At 33.6% G+C, this 20,818-nt stretch overlaps 3 protein-coding genes across 4 annotated transcripts; all 3 read right to left on the reverse strand.

The window, feature by feature from the left end:
• Window positions 1-1,467: 1,467 nt before the first annotated feature.
• Window positions 1,468-4,336, reverse strand: LOC100854532 (xyloglucan galactosyltransferase KATAMARI1 homolog). Its single transcript, XM_003632384.4, has one exon. The coding sequence runs from the start codon at window positions 3,675-3,677 to the stop codon at window positions 1,845-1,847; it is 1,833 nt and encodes a 610-aa protein (XP_003632432.1). The 5' UTR covers window positions 3,678-4,336; the 3' UTR covers window positions 1,468-1,844.
• A 6,404-nt stretch (window positions 4,337-10,740) lies between these two features.
• On the reverse strand, window positions 10,741-11,181 carry LOC104879855 (uncharacterized). The gene has a single exon (XM_010654254.1). It carries the CDS (start codon window positions 11,179-11,181, stop codon window positions 10,741-10,743), a length of 441 nt encoding a protein of 146 aa, XP_010652556.1.
• Window positions 11,182-11,423: 242 nt separating this feature from the next.
• Window positions 11,424-20,591, reverse strand: LOC100242849 (NADH dehydrogenase [ubiquinone] 1 alpha subcomplex subunit 9, mitochondrial). 2 transcript variants are annotated; one of them, XR_786246.3, is made up of 13 exons: window positions 20,419-20,591; window positions 20,189-20,285; window positions 19,566-19,630; window positions 19,282-19,367; window positions 19,081-19,165; window positions 18,916-18,986; window positions 17,076-17,207; window positions 14,063-14,178; window positions 13,796-13,919; window positions 13,657-13,725; window positions 12,216-12,336; window positions 11,880-12,092; window positions 11,424-11,684 (listed from the first exon to the last, which is right to left on the reverse strand). XR_786246.3 is itself a non-coding variant. In XM_002271365.5 (12 exons), the coding sequence occupies exons 1-12, from the start codon at window positions 20,510-20,512 to the stop codon at window positions 11,953-11,955; spliced, it is 1,200 nt and encodes a 399-aa protein (XP_002271401.1). In that variant the 5' UTR covers window positions 20,513-20,591; the 3' UTR covers window positions 11,424-11,952. The 2 variants fall into 2 exon arrangements, 1 of the variants encoding a protein (XP_002271401.1); XM_002271365.5 differs by having other exon boundaries at window positions 11,424-12,092.
• Window positions 20,592-20,818: the final 227 nt, after the last annotated feature.

Raw genomic sequence — 20,818 nt, forward strand, 5'->3', positions numbered from 1 at the left:
ATGAAATGGAGAGTAATTTAAGGTATGTTTCATCAAGTTTCTCGATATTAGTTGAGCCAATGTTCTGAAATATTTTTAATTTACTTTTTATATTTTTAAAAGATACATTTAAAATCAATAAATTATTTTAAATTTATTTAACTTATTTTAATTCTTTAATATAAACATTAAATATTTTTAAAATATGTAAATATTTAATTAAATTTAATTATATTTGTTTTTTTTTTATATTTTTTAAAGAAACAATTTTTTTCTTTCCTTGAATACTTTCACAGAATCAAATATTAAAAGAAAAATGTGAAAAAAGGAAAAAAAGAAATTTCAAATTCATTCCATTTAATTAATGAGAGAATTATCTTTTGGGGTAGATGGACCCCCAAATTAACAAAAGGTCTATATAACTCTTCAAATTGAGTTGAAGGATATGAAATAGTAACGGACAAATATACCCTTTAAGAATACATATAAAATATTTTATAAAATTAAGTTAAATAATTTTTTTTCAATTATTTTTTTTTCAAAAATACTAAATTAAATAAAAGTAGTTTTCAAAAATATTAAATTAAATAATTTTTTTTTCAAAAATATTAAATTAAAATTTTTTTTTTCAAAAATATTAAATTAAATTAAAGTATTTTAAAAAAATATTAAATTAATTTTTTTTTCAAAAATATTAAATTAAATTAAAGTATTTAAAAAAAATATTAAATTAAATATTTTTTTAAATATTAAATTAAATAAATTTATTTTAAAAAAATATTAAATTAAATCAAAAATATTAAATTAAATAAAAGTATTTTTCAAAAATATTAATTTTTTTCTCAAAATCAACAAAGGGCATTTTTGAAAATATTAAAGGATGATATCCTTAAACTCAATTTTCATACTTTCATTGGGTCTTGAGCTCAATTTGAAGAGTTACATGGACCTTTTGTTAATTTGGGGACCCATCAACCCCAAAACATAATTCTCCCTTAATTAATTGTAACTATATTTGCTTTATTTTCATATTTTTAATAATTATGAAATATGAAGAAAAAAAAGTCATTTTATTCATCAAATTTTTTTCTTTTTTTTAATGGAATCTCAACATTAGAAAAGTAACAACATATTGCCTTAACTTTAGAAGATGCATTAAGTTAGTATTTACCTAAAATAAAAAATAAAAAAGATTGACATGAAGATTTGTACTTCATAAGTTTTATGATATAGCAAAATTATGTATTTATTATTTTATCTCAAAATTATTCATTGAAAACTAATGTTTTTAATTGAATATGTTCATAGGCTTCAAACTGATTCATCACAGAAACAAGCAGGTGATCAATTGGGGTACTCATAACACCTGTTGACAGAAAAATTGAATCTTGGCAGCATCAAGCCATGGTTGACTAACTTACTAGTTACTACCATTACCTCTGCTGCTACACAGCCACTGAGCAATGAAAATTTGACTATCAATAAAGCTTTGATAACTCAATATTGCTTCCTGTATACTTGACTGGGATAAGAGCATTCCGTACATGAAATGATGAAAGAAATCTCAACTATGCAGCAGTACATGTGTTGAATGCATTACAAAAAAAATAATGAACAAAATACATAAGGCGAGAAACAAAAATCCTATAAGAAAATATATTAGAAGCAGAAAATATGTTTCTATGCTTTTGAGTTTAGACAAGGTTGGGGGGCTTCACAACCTGGTAAGTTCACTTGTATGGGTGAGTTCATACCTGCCTTCTAGCCCTGATTTGTAGCAGAGAGTCTTGTTTTAGGCTCCTGTTTCCAGTTGTTAGGCATCTCTAGTACTAGAACTCCTAATCCATGAATCGTTGCCTAGCGGTTCATGATTGATGTCTTTGCTCATTCTTCCAGGAATTTTTAGCTGCCTCTGCAGATGAACCTCCAGAATCCCCATTCTGGTCCTTTGGTTTTGAGAAGAAAGGATCCCATTCATGAGGTCCCACTTCTCGTTGTCCTTCCTCTAACAAATCATATTTCCAACTGTTCTCCTCCACAAAATTATCATCTGTTTGACCTCCAATAATGTCCTTTCTCAACTTTGTAACCTTCCCAATCACTGCTTGTACGGCTACATCAAAGGCATCCTTAAGAGTCTCCAGTTTAGAGCGAGGATCAGCATATATCAACCTTGGAATCAGACTTATGACCTCCTCCCTCATCGCCTTCACCTGCTCAGGTGGAATTTGGCCAAGTCTTTCCTCTATACTGACATTCCTTTTTCGAATATCGTCCTCTGGAATGAACACTGAGTAACTTGAAAAGTTCTTCGGAAGATGCCAAGTGTATTGTGTGTATGCAGAACCAGGATGGAAAAAAACAGGAATGCACCCGGCCAGCATTGAGTCAAAAGCAGATCTTCGGGTGTATGAATCACCCTGAGGTTGTAGGCAGAAAAGAGAACTCTGGAACATCTGCATGATACTGCTTGGTGAATGGCACTTGCTCTCCCCAAAATCACATTCCAAAAGTTTGCCAACCTTGGACGTCCTGCACTGATCGATGATCTGGCCCCTAATCGACTTTGTGTTACCAGGACGTGGTGCACCAGCAAAAGAGAAAAGCCACTTCCTCTCCAACTTCCTCATTCTGTCCTGCCAAATAAGCACATCAGTATCCTTTGCCGGATGGAAGTAGGTTGGATAAGGGATGCCAAAATCGTTTGCATTCCAAGGGCTAGATTCAACAACAAGCATTGACATATTCTTTGCAGCCGGCAGAAACAAAAGTTTATTACCCCAGTCTGATTCAAGATCGGTTAGTCTCCTAAAATCCCATGTTATCCTTCCTGCAACAAGAAAATGGTCCTTCCCTCCCATAATCTTCCACTCTGGCCTCTTCATAAGCCAATCAACCAAATTGAGTGAAGCTGCATCCCGCACTGATATATTATAGCCCCAAAGATACCGTGCAATATCGAATCCCGCATAGAAGGGCACAAAAATTGCAGCAGCAATAGAAGAATCCGTTGTCAAGCAGTCATATTGCTTCATCCTGTTGCTGAATATCACATCAACAGCAAACTGATTGGTTGCGTACCACCCTGTATTGGAGAACACACCTTCAACATTCTCAAGTGGAGGACCCAACCCAGCATTACTTGTGAACGTACACATGTTGGTCCAAAGACTGAGACTCTTGCACTCCTTCAGCATATCCTCGTTAAACCGAGGTGGAAGATCATGAACATAAATATACCTTCCACCACATGGATCACTCTTGTTCTCAACAGTTCTCAATGCTCTCATAAAGGGATAATTATCCAGCTCTCGATCATGGCTTTCTTTTTTCATTTCCAGATCAGGGGTTTCCTTTTCTTTACTCGATTGAGCATGAGAGGTTTCCTTTTCTTCACTCGATTGAGCAAGAGAGGTTTCCTTATTCAATTCAGGATAAGGGGATTTTGCCAAATTGGTAACTTCTGGCGGGGAAGTAATCACACTGGTAATGTGCGACTGAGTGGCAACAGGAATGGTGGTCAGTTGTACAGATTCATCAACATTACTATTGCCAAGCACAACAAAATGAAAGTACAGCAACAAAACCCAGAAAAGTGCGGACAATGAGGCTAAGAAACAGAGGCGGGTTTGCTGATTCTTGGGCATTCCCTTATCCATTTGCTCAGGCAGAATAGTCGTCGTTGGACGACGTCTCATCAGATTCCAACCTAACAACACTCCCCAAATTCCTATCTTATCAACCCAAATTCAAAACCCCTAAACCCAAATCACCCCCATTCCACATACACATTCACAACACAATTCTAAACCAACTACACAACAACAGAAAGGGAAAGAAAAAACAAAAATCCAAACCCTAGCCTAACCCAAGTTCAGCTCCAGTTCTGAAATCAGTACCAAAAATACACAATACAAAACCAAAAGAATTCCCAATCAGACCTTGACCGCCGGATCGCGATCGGAGATCAATACATAAACAAGATAATCAAACACGCACCAAAAAGCACCTGAGAGAATGCGTTTGTGAGAATAGAAGCTACAGCAAAAAACACCTGAATTTCATCACAATCCCCAAAAACAGCGAGTTCGTTCGACTAACGGACCCGATTGAACGATTCACGACGAGAAGACGAAGACGATAATGGAAGACTCGAGAGAGAGGGAAAGAGAGGCCTTACATGGGAAACGGAGATGTCTGCAAATGGACCAGACCATTGGTGTTCGCTCACAGGGGAAATTGGTGTAAGCGACAAATGTGGGTGAGAGTATATATAGCGGAGGTGGCAGCTAGGCGCATTTTAGCGACGTGAGCCGGTCCTCGCGTGTCGGTAGTCGGTGTATTTTTGCCACGTGGTGCTTCTGGTGACGTCGCTCCTGCAATTCCGTTCATGATTCCCAAGCGTTTCGTTTGATTGAACACGTGGAGGCCAGGTATTCGGAGTGGCTTCAGATGGTGGGCCCCGATACAGAGAGAGCCGTCCAGGACCCGGCTTTAATTTTGTGCGCGGAAACCGAGATTTGTGATCTGTGATCTGTGATTATGGACCGTCCGATTAGGCCCGAGAGGAAACAAGATTGAAAGATGACAGCAAGAATGTAGACAAATTTTTAAGGTGAGACCCAACTTTAAGTTAACTTAATTAACTTGGGTCCAATAAACTTTTCATATTAAAATCTGTTTAAAACCCTCATCATTTACCAACAACGTAAAGAATTTATAAAACAGGAAGGTCATAATAAATAATAATTAATTTTAATCCAAAAAATAAAAATAAAAATATGTAAATCTTTAAAAAGTGATTGTATCTTGGATAGTGAGAAAAGGGCAGGAAAGATGAAGAATGGGACAAGAGGGGTGAGTTACTTGGAAAAGAAATAAAAGGGAGGGATGGGAAGGAGACAAGGAAGGGAGAAGGGAGAGAAATGAGAGGCATTGGGGGTGCTAAACAGCATGTGAGGGGTTGTGCCATTCCTTGAGAAAATGAGAAGTTTAATGGTCTCATGAAATGTGAATTCAATTTCTTTTAAAAAAGGAAAAATACTTAAAAAAGTTTCTTCACATTTACATTGAGTATTTGAAATGAAAATTTTGTGTTTTTTTAATAATTTAATTTTCTCTCCATAAACAAGTCACCTTTTTCTTTGTTTCTTTTTTATCACATCAAATTAGTAGCTTTAGAACCAAAAGAAGCTCCATAAAGTTGAATTGATCCAAAAGGTAATGCTTTTGCCCTTCATTACATTAATGTTTTGATTCCACAATTAGAAGGGCAATCTTACTCTACTCAATTTGTACCCTGTCCAATTGGTCAATCAATGCCTCCCACTCCCCATCCTCATTCCCTCCTTTCCTCCTTAAATCAAGCACCTTATCATCATAACTACAACTCTCCATTCATCCCCCTTTGATTGTGTGATTAGTATATGCTTTTCTAGATTATATAATCATGGGTCCTAATATAATCGGTATAATTCAAATCTACGACTTTATATCTAAGTCTCATTCGTTTATAACTTATATGAATTTCCATGATTTCATATCTTTGTTACGTTTCTTTACATTTTTGGTCTTATTTTTTTGAATTACGGTTCAATATTTTTGTACCAGACTTTAGATACCCATCCAATATCTTATTATTATTTTTTCTATTATTAAATTAAAAAATTATTCACTTTTTTTTATTAATTAAAAACATTTTATTCAATATTATACTTGGAATTGTCACCATCCTTTCTTTGAGTGTCTTAGTCAGTGAGGATTAATTAAGGGGCTGTGCATGTGGGGAAGTTGGTGTTTGTGGGTTGGGTATCAAACCCTAAATGAGTAGAAAGAGTGGCTAACCACTAACTTGGTTATGAGTCTTATGACCACATGACATATGGGACCCTCTCTCTCATTATTATTAGGAATATAACACTTGTCACACATCTAGATGTGGACTAGGAAAATGCATCACAAGGCTTTTGTGGTGATGAAAAATGAAATTCGTTATGAAATTAATAATTCTTTTTCTATATGCTTGGAACTACTTTCTTATAAAAATTCCATATATTTTACAAACTTTTAAAAATCACTTGTAAACATTTCAAACCTCTTCTTAATACCTACTTCTTCCAAAAATTTATTTTTTATTATATGATATATTGTTAAAATATATTTAAAAACATTTTTTTTTTTTTGTAAATATCATTCTCTATAAATAAAATTTCAAATATAAATGATATTAATAAAAGCGTCACATATTAAAATATCATAAATATATTATAAGTGGATAAAATTGGATGTGAATTATTAATTGAGTAGTATTTGTACTCTGATTCTATTTATTTATACCATCATTCCACAATTTAGATCTCATCGTACATATTTAATGGTTTAAATTTTTTGTTCAGGTAACATTATAAATAGATAGATATATTCATGGTATGAATCTTACCATACATATTCAACGGTCTAGATCTTTTATTCAATAGGTATTGGATAATATAAATCTTACCATACATATTCAATAGTGCGGATCTTTGTTCAGAAAGTATTATTACATTATGTTAGAATTTTTTAAAAACTTTAAGGCTATGTTTGGTTCTCAAAAAATATTAGGAAAAGAAAAAAATGATTTTCTTATGTTTGGTTTTACTTACTAGAAAATATTAAAAATAAAATAAAATATAATTAAAATTAATTTGAAATTTATATATTTTTAAATTATTGAATCTTACTATAATAGAGAGAAATAAGTAAAATGAGTTTGAAGAAATGTATAAAAATAATTTATTAAATTTAAACTTATTTTTTATTTTCCTTCATTTTTTTTCTTTCTTTCTACTCTCCTCTTTCATTTTTCTTCAAATTTTGCGAGAACTAAACATAGCATAAGGTTATGTCCGGTTTTGAAAAAGCATTAAGGAAAGAAAAAAAAATTATAATGAAAATGATTTTCAAATGATTTAATATTTATTCTGATAGATTAAAAGAAGTGAAAGGAGATTAAATTAGTAAATAAAAATAATTTATTGATTTTTTTAAATTAATAAATTCCTAGTGATTGTTAATTTGTTTTATTAAATTATGAGTTTACCTAAATTTTATGTTAGAATGTCACTCATAAATCATAATTATTTCATAAGTATAAAAAATTGAAATAAAAATAAAAATGAAACAAACCAAAAGCTTGAGTAAGGTTTTGGAACATTTTGAAATTGTTTAAAAAAAATTAAAAATAATAATAAAATTATAAATTTGAGCAAAATCCAAGACTTCAACATTAAACCAAGTGAGAAGAACAAGGAAAGCTGGGAGGCTAGGATGTGGGTGGGAAGTCTCTTTATCATTTTGACAACCCCATGTGAATCAGGGCCTCTGTTTGGTACCAGGGAAAATGAAAATTCAATAATTTTCCAGGCAGTGGCATATGCCAGTGTAAAATTGACAACACCTAAATTCTCCTCGCCATAAAGGCTTGCTTGGTGGACCTCCAATTAAATGGGAAATTGTTATAAAATTGTGTTGAACAATAATGTTGTAAAATTGGTCCACCAAACATTTTCTATTAATCAAAATTCTAATTTTTAATAAAGATTTAGCCCATTGTTAATCTAAATTTGTATCATTAAAACTTGATTAAATACTCCATTTTTTTTATAAGACAACGTGAAACCACTTTAAAATATTAAGAAATATTTTTAACCCTTAGTTTGTGTTTAGTTCTCGAAAAGTATCAAGAAAAAAAATGTTAATTAAAATTATTTTCTCGTGTTATATTGTACTATAAACAAAGTAAAAAAAATAATCAAATATAATGAAAATTAGTTAAAAATTTATATATTTTTAAATTATTTAATCTTTATATAAAATAGTTAAAATAAATGAAATTTAATTAAAATAATCTATAAAAATAATTTATTAATTTTAAATTCTATTTTTTTAAAATTTTATTTATTTATTTATTTATTTGTCTTTATTTTGGCAATTGGTAAAAGAGCTCTAAATACTTTTGAATACTCTTGACGTTAACAATAAAATGAGTTTAGGACAAGTCCTCCCAATTCCAACTTTATTAGATTATTTATGTTAGTTGTCATTCTTATTCTCATAAAAAATAAATAAATAAACGGGATGGATATGAGAATTCCCGACATTTATTTTTTTTTTAAAAAAAATATTAAGAATAAATATAACTTAATATTAGTGTTTTAAAGTAGTGATTTCAATAATGCTTTCCCATCTAAATCAGACTCTGAATATGAAATTGACGAGGTAAGCCGACAAAAACATGTGTAGAAGAGGGATAGGGGTAGGGTGTGTTATCCTGAACCGAGTCTTGAGAGGGCCTGCCTAACTTGCCCATATACTTCTCTATTATTAATGGTGACTGCAAACACCTAACGTGACAAGGTTCAAGCCCTTGATGCTTGGGAAATTGGGATGTGCCACTTCTTCATTACACCTTATCATTTTCATACAACCATTATGGTAACTTTTAATTTTGTATTTGTTTAAATCAAGTTGAAAGTTTATCATCTTTGTTTCACCCAATTACCTCGAGGGAAAAATAGATGTTTAATATTCGTCCAAAATTTTGATTTTTTTTTATAATTTCCTTGTTAGAATATGTTCAATTGATAAATCAAAGATTTTCGTATAATACATAGAAAGATATGATTCACGTGAAAAATCATCATAAGGTTCTATAGAATGTTTAGAGTGTGTTTAACAACATTTTTATTGAAATGTTTTTAGGAGAATTACTTGTATTTTTCCAAAAAAATGCTATAAGTGGTTTTTCAGCCTTATAAGTGAATTTTCATATTTTTAAAAATGTTTACTAAATTTTGTCAAATATCTGTATTTTTTAAAACACTTTTTAAGTTAAAAGCGTTTCTTAAAATCATTGCCAAAAGGATTCTCAAAGGCTTTACAAATTTTAAAATCATAGGATTAATTGATCTTATATCAAATTCACCATGTACATATAAATTTTGTGAAAGTCCTACAAAATTAATGCAAACAAAAATTTATTAAAATTGATAAATTTTAGGGTACAATTTCAAATATAATATTAATTAAAAAAAATATATTTTCCATCTGATTCTTTTGTTTTGACTACAATTCGAAGAACGATAAAAACATTATTTTTTTGAATTTGAAGATCAATTAAGGGCTTAGAATGGTTTTTTCCCGAATGAACTTGTTGAATAATAAAAAACCAAACTTCCAATAGTTTGCAACAACTTTGTAGATATTGGTTTCTTGGTATGAATTCTTTTATCTCATCTGGATTTTTGTATTTCCCCCTTTCTTGAAGGAAATCACCTTTATTTATAGGCGAATGTAGAAAATTGAATTTTGAATTCTTGATAATTAGTTGCTTGATTGAAGAGATTTAATCCCTTTATTTTAACGAACTTTTCTTCTTTGTGATGTTTTTTTATTGGAGATTAGTGGTTTTTTTTTTCTTTAATTCTCTTTTGATTTGAAGTCCTAATTTCATAGTCTTCCAAAATTGTATCTCGTGTCCAATGAGTCCAAATTTTGATAAGTTGAATGCAACAGTTTTGTATATCTTGATTTCTTGATATGAATTCTTTTATCTCCTCTAGATTTTCTCATTTCCCCCCTTCTTAAAGGAAATTGTCTTTATTTATAAGCGAAGGTAGAAAATTGAATTTTGAATTCTCGATAATTAGTTGCTTAATTGAAGAGATTTAATTTCTTGATTTTAACAAATTTTCCTTCTTTGTGAGGTTTTTTTATTGGAGATTAGTTGTTGTTTTTTAATTCTCTTTTGATTTGAAGACCTAATTTTATAGGCTTCCAAAATTGTGTTAGGTGTCCAATGATTCCAAATTTTATTGAACCATGAAATTACTTTTTTTTAAAAGACCAAATGTAGTGGTAATTTAATGGATTAATTTATTAAAAGGGACAAAAAAAAAAAAAAATCTCAAATTTGTAAAACTCACATCTTCCATTTTTGAACTTAAAGAGTAACTCATTTTTATCAAAAATACCTTTCAATATTTTTATTATTTACATGTGTATTTTTTTTTTTAAAATGACTACTTTTATAAGAAAAATATGAAGGTATTTTTGTCAAAAATATGTATTTTTTAGGTTGAAAAAAAGACCGAAGATTTAGTTTTCCAAAATGGGGATGATTTCATCCCTTTTAATCCATTATCCCTAATTTAATCAACTAATTTTTTTTTTGAAAAATGTGTACAAACTGATTGTAACACCCCAATCCTGAGCTTAGGTTAAATTTATAACTTAATCCAAGAAATGTAATTAACCCAAATACTATAAATGATATTATATCAGAAGGCGGGTTAGGTGCATCACACTTGTGTCGCCTGGAGCGTCAGATTGTTTGACTTGGACCCCGTCCTGATGCGTTGACAAGTTTATGAGTTGACTTTTTGGGGAATTTCAACCAAAATAAACAAATCAATGAGAAAGGTCTTCCATTGTTAGGTGCATGTACTACATCAACTAAGGTTGTCCCCCAAGATAAAAAGATTTAATTTTGAAATATATATTTTATAAATTTATTTCTAAAAAATACTTTTAGTATATAAAACCTAAAAAGAAAATAAAGATGAACAACTTAACCAGATGACTCACTTAGGTTTCAAGTAACTCAGTGAGTTAATTCAATTTTTTGATAGGAGTGAAATTTAGAGAAAGGTACAACTCTATGTGTTGTTGACTCTGGCCCAGCTTCTGCATCTGCTCCCTCATGCAAATTCAAATCCCAAGCTAGAGGAAACACAGCAACAGCAGAAAAGAAATAAATACAAGTAAAAATTTCCCACAAAATCCTAGTTTAGCACTCAATCCCTTCTCATTGCTCTCTCCATTCCTCTTGTTTGTTTCCCGAGAATCCTCATTGAATTTCACACCTCTGAAAGTCAAGTAAACACCAGGGTCTCCCATTTTCACCTGACTCCCAAGCAAAGCTGAGTTGTTGACCCCTTGGACGTTGTTGTTTATGTAGATGTTAATACTGCAACTCTCACTATCTGGGGACTCATCTGAAGCTCCACGACGCATGACCATCGAAGCCCCGACATTCCTTCCCTCCAAGTTGACACGATGGAAGGAGCCATGGCTGGTTTGTGGGCACATGAGATGATCCAACAATCTCTGGAGATTGATGCAAGCAATCTCCTCTTCTTTGCAGTCCCAGAAGGGTTTCATGGTTGAGTTTTGGTTTAACAATACCAGGCCTAGCTTCTTTACTTGTATGAAGAGTTTTGGGCATCCACTTTTCCACACCCACAAGAAAGCCGATTTGCCTTTAGAATGACTTAACCCTCACTCATACCGAGAATACTTCCTTTAAGAATGAAAATCAGGACATACCAAAGTTGTGGACTTTAAAATGTAGCCGTAAATGAATAAGAATAGCCATTCCAGTTCAAACTGAGACCAATGGGGCATACAAAAGCAAAACAGAGAAGAAAATAAACCGAAAATCGAAAAATACCACATGTACAAATATGAGTGCTTCCCTTCACAGGAATTAAATTCTGGGCCTTGAGGACTACCCAAAACAAGTCATCCCAAATGTCTTAAAGAATCACAAATGACCAAAGTATTTCTCAGAATTTTACAACCCTGAAATCATTGAAGGGTGATCCTCTCCATATCTTTATTCTTTCCCTAGTTTGTCTCAACAGAAACTGCCCCTCTCTGGAAACCTATAGTATCAAAACTAAGAACTGATTAGTAGCTCCCTAAACACTACGGAAACTAAGTTGCATTACAGATCAACAAATATGTCCACCTTATTAATCGTAGTCATTGAGATTACAAATTTTTTATCACAAGTTGAGAGGGATGAGACATGAACCCAAAACCTTCCATTAGCTTAAAGAAATGGAAGACTTAAATACCTGTTCGAAGTCTTTCCAGCTGGGTAGCATTTTTGGGTAGAAAAACATTTCAAAATTAAAGAACCAGAGAGCCTTATGGAAAAGCCTCGGGATCTACTCTTTCACTGATTGTAGAACCAAACTGTGGGCCACCTTTGCGATATGAGAGAAGGAACTCAATAGGGTAACCCTTCAGCTTATGAGGTACAATCCCAAGATCATCAAAAGTTAAAGCTGCAATACCACCAAAAATAATGGAGGCAATGAAAGAATGAGACAACCATAACCGGAAAAGTTTATTCATATCTGACATTAAAAGAAAGATGGTAAGATCTCGCTTAAAACTACTATACCAACCATTTTCTGAAACGACCGTATCTGAAGTAAAAGCATTGATCAGATCCAGATTGAATAGACCAGGAGTAGGTAATGGAAATGGAACTTTGTTTAGTAATATTTCTCGAGGCAATGTCATGGCCTGAAATCATTTGCAACCCATCCACAGTTAGGGCAGAATTCAACATTCATTTGAAGTAACTAATTACCAGGTTCTATCTGATATCAATAAACTAAGAGTGCATTTAACAGTAATTTTGGAAGGGTTAGAAGCTATTTCTAATGCTTAGAAATGTTTTCTTTATCAAAATTATACGTTTCACAAAGTTTGAAAGATTTAGAGAATCACATGAAGTGATTTTTGAACTAGCACTTGGTAGATGCTTCTACCAAAACTTACTCGCTTGTCATATATCCTATTATCAACACGCTTTAAAAACACTTTTTAGGTTTACATCTAAATACAGGATGATTCTCCACAGAAGTGTTCTCTGATAGAAGTGGCACTGACCCTAACAAAGGTGCCAATAAGCCCCCATGATGTGAAACCCCAAAACCAAAAACAGTGCCCATGAAACAAAATTTTATCATGCACACAAACACCAATCAATAAATCCCCCCTCCCACCCACACCAACATGCAGACCCATGTCCACACATGAGAGCGGATGGCCCTAGGCAGTTGAGGCACCCCTTTCATGAGCAATGAAAATTTGTTTTACAGTGAAAGCATTAGCCTATTTACATACAGTCATACCCATGACTCACATTTGATATGTTGAAGCTCTGAATATAATTTCAGTTACTATAGCAATATGTAAAAAGTAGACACATTGTTTCCCATTTTTTTAGAAAGGGAAAGCTAAAGCAATTCTTTTCCTTTACAAAAAAATATTTTCAAAATCCTAACCAACACAGCTAAATTGTTGGAAGGCCTTTTAACATGCATTTAGAAATAAGGACAAGATTTATACTATCAACATGGAAGTGAAATCATTAAAAGGCAGATTCATGCTGCAATTTAAAATTCTTTTGATATGTAAATTTTTGTCCCCTTTGGAACTTGAGAGTGGAACCTCTCCAACCCTTTATCACTTAAGCCGGGTCTAAAAGGGCTTTATTGTGTAATTTACATTAGAGATGGTAATATAAATTTTATCCAAAAACCTAATAAAAAGAATGTAATCTAAAATAACCATTACTCATGTCAGACAGCAAAAATTTTTTTTTTTTTTTTTGATAAATGTCAGACAGCAAAAATTCATGTATTGAAATTGTAAATAAGTGCAAAGAAGAATGAAAATAAATTCATCCAGAGCTACAAAAACCAAAATGGACCAACTGCAGCCATTAAAACAAGTTGAGATAAACCCATTGTCCAATGACCTCCAATCACCAACCCGACCAACACCCAAAAGAAAAGGGAAGGGGAAAAAAGGACAACAGCAGCATATTTGTTTTACCTTTGCAATTGGGAAAGGCACTTTCACATAACGAGGCCATTCACGGATCGTGTCATACATTACTGCTGCCTGAAGTGCACTTGGAGTCAGTAAAAATCCACACCATATTATAACTTGAGAAAAGAGGACCAGAAATTACCAACTCATGCATGGTAAAGATCTCAGGCCCACCAAGTTCATAAACTTTTCCCATGCTTGTACCATCATCTTTCAAGGCGGCCATAATTGCAGCAGCAACGTCAATAACGTATACAGGTTGGAATCTGAAAAGGTGTCGTGGTAAGCATATTCACGAATGATTAGAAAAGATTTCTATATCAGTGCAAGAAGTAATAACTAAAGTGGTTAAAATGTCCCAATAAAGAATTGTAGTTTCCATATTAGCAATTAATAGATTTAGACTTACTTCGTAGATCCATCACCATAGAGAGGCAAAAAGCCATATTTTTTTGCAAATTGTGCCCACCGGTTCAGAATCCGATCCTCTGTACCAATCATTACAGCCGGTCTCATAATTGTGGCCTGAAAGTGGAAGCATACATTAGGAATTCCGATTTTCAAGATATTCAGCATCAGGAAATCAAATTGTAAAGATATTCTTTGTGCACCATCCAAGCAAAATTGCAGCAATTAGCATCAAAGCATTATAGTTGTCCATATCAATTGTAATCACTAATCACCAAACTAAAAATGCAACATTTTGTGTCTAACCTACTGTATTTCATCCTTCTCTATCAACTGCAAATAGGCAGATTGCTATAAACAGCTCTCAACTACACTGTCTAATACATAATATTTGTTCATAATCAATTTCAATCACCAAAATACAAGAACTCGAACTTTTGCTTCCAACCTACTCTTTCATTCCTATTTCACCTGCACGTTGATTCCGAATATTCTAAACAGCCCTCTGCTATGCTGTTTAATAAAACTAAAATGGCGAGAAAAAGGTAAGTAGAAGATGACTCTTGATGAATTTGCATGATCATTTTCTGTAAGAGTGACATTGATTGGGAAAGGATTGTTTTTTGTTTTTAAAGATGTATTAACAGCAGAAGAATTGCAGTGTGCTCACCCACTTGGACACCTCTGGTTGGGTGGGATAAATTGAATTAGGTGGCTGCTCTGTAGGGAACCTTGTGTAAATTGACATTGGTGATTTTGCCGAAATCTTGAAAGTGCATTGTGGGCCTTCTCAATGCTATCATACTGGAGGTGCTAGCTCTGCTTGCAGGCATTAGAGAGGCTTATAACAAGGCTGGGAGCAAATCAAAGTATAAGAGGATTCCTCAACTATCATTCGATGGACAAGGTTTTCTAGGGTTCCTGCATTGATTTAACAAGGTAATTTTTTTTCTCATAGGATGGAGGGGATTTTTTTTTTCTTTTGTTGCCATTGTTGTGGTGTGACGCTGCTAGAAGCACCAATTGAACAGCAATTTACTTGGAAAAAACAGGAGGCCCTACACTTGGGAAATTTAGAGGGAAGTTCTCTCTTTGGGATGGTTTTGAACAGAGGCGCTTTAATTCTTCTTTCTTTGTTTTTGATGTTTTGAAAGATGCCTTGTCCTTCCTTGTATGGTCTATATTCTCTTGTTAATCAATTTCATATTCTCTATGAAAATAAAAATAAATAAAAGGAACATCTGAATGCAAGATAAGGAAATGTATAGCAGACCTTTTTCATTGACATTGCATTAATAAAAAGCAAGCAATTTAAAGGTGCAAAATGACTGCATAACATAAAGAATGAAAGAAGAACTTATTTCATACAGAAATAATCTTTTAATTAATAAAATCATAACTTCAGTAGAAAATGACACCCTGCCAAGACATAGTAAAGGCTCTGCAACCATTTTCAATGGCACAGGAGATATGGAACCATGGTAAGAATGAATTTCATCTGCTGTCAACAAAAAGTGCACATAGGAGAGTGCTCCTTGTCTCTAATGGATTTTATTGATTGGTTGAACTCAAAGTAAGGCGAGGGTGGTGTCTTTTGTGCCCTTTCTGACTCCTTTGGCCTTTGGTGCCTTGTACATACCATGTATACTTTTGTGTGAACTTTAGTAGGGGCTATTAATACAGTTGTTCTTTACCTATCCAAAAAAAATCATCTCAAGATTGATGGTCTTCATACCTGACAAGCAAGATGCAACAACAAGCACTCCATCTCTCAGGTTTTCAGTTTGGTCTTTGGTTCTATTTAAAGCTAACCAACTAGGGATGTGCTCCTTTTTCACTTTTCTATGCATATTTACTGTAAAATAAAACTATGCCTCACTTAACAATCAGCCTCAAGCATTAAAGAAGGCAAGACACTTATGACTTATTCTATGCTCATCATAAAAAATGTTTAGCTTAATTAGTTAGTGAGAAAAAAATTGTATGATTCTGAGTGATTTTTTTTATATGTGATCAGGTAATGATTGGTCTTCCAGGAGACAACCTCTGGCAGTTTCTTCTTCTATATGATCTTCCCCATGGTAGGAAAGCTGAAGACCAACTTGTTGTGTGAAAACAGAAGTTGTTAATGGACAAATGAAGTACAAACAAAGAAGAATGAGATGCCCATACAAGAAACCAGAACCCCTAGCACACCCAAAGAAAGGCAAAAGTCAGACCCCAAGATCTATTCTGAAGCAGCCCAGCAAACAGCTGCATCCAACAAACTCAAACCAACATGAGTGCTAGCAAACTCCTTGATTATAAAGACCCATTAAGAGACCAACAAGCAAATAAAATCTTAAGAGATTGGCATTGCAAAGATTTTAATAGATCAAGTGACACTTATACTGGGGCAGGGATCTACAGAGATCAAGAGGAACTGGGTCTTTCTCTGAGTCAGTGGGTAAAAGTAACCCACCAAGGCTGAAACACTAGCTCTCTTGGAGGAGCTTCAGCCTTCAAGAGGACCCCACTCTGGGTTATCAGCATTGTCCAACTGAGGATGACTCAGCTGTGATGATATGCAATCATTTGGTTCAGCAAATTATATGTCCGTCATAAACTTCAGGGGATCCTTTCTCCTGGCTGCCAACAATATTGATGCAGGTCACTTGGAGCTAATAGTATATAGGGCCTAGCGTCCCACCTTGAGTTTGGTTTCTCTTTTCAGCCTTTTGGTAGTTTAATATTGAGTTTTCCAGTTTTTCGCTAGCTCCAGTTGCAAAGATGTCTCCTAGCCCAAGGACTCTTTATTCTGACTTCTTTTTCTTTTTTAATATACTAAGCATTTTCTTTCTCTTTCCCTATGCAAAAAAAGAAGGAAATATTCTCTTTTCTCTTATCTTCTATAAGCAATTTCTTTCTTTGGTTGCATAAGAGGGGGGGGGGGGGGGGGGGGGGGGGGGTGGGGAAGATCCATTGGAAGTAGCCACATCAATCAGATCAGACTCGAGCAAAAATAATAGTTTCACCTCAGGTAATTCTCTCAAAACAGCTTCCTCTGCAGCAGCTTTAGCCATTAACATCCTAGATGGAGATGATGGAGATGCCCCTAAGCAAGAAACTTGAATAAACCTCATGATACCACCATGTTCTTTGGAAATCTGCACAAGGAACAAAAATGATCCATTAAATGCATTCAGGGAAAACAGATAAGGCACAAAGTTCATCAATTAAAATGAGCTACCTTAGAAAATAATAAAAGATACAAGGTATTTCTAGAAAGCACGGTAAGTTGGTTCAGATGAGAAACCACTCATGAAAGAGGAACATATACCAAGAAGTAGAAAGCAATGACATAAGACAAAGTTTATTTAAGAAAGGAGGACGGGCAGCCAAAACAATTCAAAAAAGCATGCAACAACAGTAATTTATGTGAAAATTACATTATCATAGAATTGGAATGGCCTCAATTTTTTTTCCTGGGTGCTCAAATTTGATCTTTAAACTTCAAAGGATGCAGGACTAATTTTTTATGAAAGTTTACATTAGGCATCAATAATTCGTTCCATATACTTATAAACACACCCATCTCCATTTCTTATCCTAACAAATGCAGTGGTTTTGAGAGATCAAATCATCATGGCCTAACATCAATTAGCTCAAGAGAAATCCAAATCATCAACTCTTCAAATCAATTCAAATAGACAACTCTACTAATCAATAAGATCAAGAGAAACATCAATGTCAATATAATATCTACTCCTGTGCATGACCTTGATTCTGCTTCAAGACACTGAAAACCAAATTTAATAGTCAACTTGATGTCAGACAACCGCTAAAGTAGTTGCTTCTCATCAAATATCAAGGGCTAAGGCTTCATTTTTTTAGGTTTATGGAGGAGAGGATGGAATTAAGATTTATGGATTTAATAAGGATTACAGAGGCTCAGATTTTATCTCATTTATGGTTGGGAATTAAGGGAAAATTTTCCTGTTAATTCTGCACAGCAAGGAAAACTTGTTTTTTAAATTCTACAGTTGTAAAGAAAGGTCTGTGTAAGGTTTTTTTTTTTTTCTATCCAAATCAAGGCTTTAAGGAATATAAATTGGCTTAACCAAATGTTAATTGCAGGTTCAAAAATAAGCGGAGAAACGCAGAAAACTAAAAAAGTGAAGAAGAAGAGAAGCCTTGGAGATTCACCAAGGCTTTCTAAGAGTTTTGTCATTGAGAGAAATTGATGAAGTACTGATCATATGGACACAGCTCCATGTGAAAGAGCCATAAAAGAAAACCAGCAAGGAGAGACCCTGGACCATTGGGAGTTGAAAATGCTAAGCCTTAAGCATATGGATTTCAAGCATGTGAATCCATGGTTCCTTAAATATAGACTCAAATTTTCACTTTGCTTTGATGCAATCCATAAATAACAAAACATATAATACAATAAAAAATGCATGTAACCCTATTGGAAACTTTATCAGAATACTTGAGATGGATGTACATATGGTGAGGCATCAAAGTGAGCTTATAACTTGCCCATGCATTCCTTGTTCATAACAATGGTCATTTCTTCTCTTTTCTCACTAATGTTTACCCAGGGAAACTTCACAGAATGAAACAGCAATTCAAAATTGGTCACAGCCAATAATAAACAAGCCAACTTTTTTTTTTGATTGAAAACAACACAAAGATATATTGATAGAAAAAAGAAGAATAAACAAGCCAACTTTCTCTAGTGCATAATCAATATATTCTAAACTTAAAATTGCCAAAATATGGGTTGCAAGAGTAACAAAGGTATCAACATCCAGAAAACATCTCAGCATTCAACGGAATAATAAGACAGTTAAAGCACATGCAGGGACCTACCATAGCAAGCTGCTCAGCCATATGATGGTTCACTTCCTCAAAGCTATAATTTCTTGTCTCATATTCCCTTCCTGCCCACAAGGATAGTTAATAAGTACAAGACACTTCATTGCCTCCAATATTTAGAGTTAATACATAAAAGAGACAGGTGGTGAAATTCAATACCAATAAGATTGAGAACAACGTTAGCTTTCGCCATTACTGCCTTGATCGAATTTTCATCTCTTGGATTGTATTTCATTGGTACTATCTGATAGTATCAGTCAAAAAGTCTAAATTAAAAGGAAATACCAGCCAAACTACTGTTCCCACCAAGTCACACAAATGGAAAATTTGAATCAATGAATAAATCACCATTTATTCTACCTGTCCTAAATCACCCATCAATTTAAGATGACGATGAGAATCCTCAGAACCTCGGAAAGGAACCAACACTTGGGATCCCATTTTAGCTGGGAAAAAATTATAATACAAGCAAACATGTATTAGAGAAAAATAGAAACAAAAACTTTCCACCACCAAGCTTGGAATTAGAGAACTTTCCCCACGTTTACGATAGAAATATGCAGATACAAAATCACATATACAATACAAAAATAACATGGGCCAATGTGCTAGTTCCATAATAACAAAATTTATATTCCACTCACCAAGCTGCTGGACAACATAGCGACCAAGAAACCCAGTAGCTCCAAAAACCACAGCAACAATGCCACTGCCAAACACAATTTTTTTTTTCTTTTAACTTACAAATAAAGAACCCCAGTATGAGGGCATATGAAACCAAATTTTATGTCTTACCCTAGCATCAAAGAAGAAAATGAAAACAATACACATTATCTAAAATCAATCCATAAACCTTCCATTTGTTTGCCGAGAAAAGCCAAAATTTAAACCCTAGGATGTTTCTGTTCCTTAAAAATGAAATCCCTTTTTCAGGTCCTAAATAGTGAAATTGTTAGGATTCTACCTTCTTGACTACATTTCTCAGCTATCAATTAGAGCTTTGGATTTCAACTCTCCTTTTGCCACATTTTCTCACCAATCAGGAGGAGCCTAAGACATACCAAAACAAGCTAACATTTGAATGGAAAATTAACGTCCTTTGCTCCCAAATTGAAAAAATCCCCAACATATTATAATTTAATTCCATTCATTTCCCCCATTTTCTCGGCAACCAAACTGAACAAAGCATGATTGAAATGAAAATTTCCAATCCTTTTTTTTTTTTTTTCCGCATTTCGTCAATAACTAAACCAACCATCACTCTCACCTCACAGATGATCTCCCACCCGTCCCTTTCCGGACCAGATGGCCCACACCCTTGGGGGCAAGAGTAGATCCGAGACGTGGATGATCAGCACCATAATCTGCAGATCAAATCAACATATAGTAATCAAAGAAGGCCCAGAATTTATAACCTTAGAACTGAAATGAAGGGCGCAATTTGGAATCAGAAATGTGGGTAAAACCCTAGAAAATAGAGAAGAGAAGAAGGGATACAGTGATCAGAGAGGGGGTAAATGGATTTGAGAGAGGAAATTGCGGGAGACTGATTGAAGGATTGGTGGCCTAATCGCCTTGAAAGGGCCTGCATCTTCCTCCTCTATCAACTGTGACTGCTGTAAGGGAGAGGAGAGAAACGAGACAGGAGTGACTATGAAATTGGAACAAGGTTTATTGTAACTTTATAATATTAATTGATGACGTGGATTTTCGCATCTTGCCATGTCGCATTTTCCCTTTTCAAAATTTTATGTTTGATTTTCGGAAATGTGAGCAAAAATAAAAAATAAAAAAATAAAAGGAGAAGGAGAGAGAGACAAAAAAAAAAAATTGAAAAAAAAAAAGAGAGAAAAGGATAGAAAATAAAGAGAAAAATAAAAAATAAAATTTAAAATTA

Source organism: Vitis vinifera, chromosome 7 (genome assembly GCF_030704535.1).
Source record: "Vitis vinifera cultivar Pinot Noir 40024 chromosome 7, ASM3070453v1".
In the NCBI taxonomy this organism is placed as follows: Eukaryota; Viridiplantae; Streptophyta; class Magnoliopsida; order Vitales; family Vitaceae; genus Vitis; species Vitis vinifera.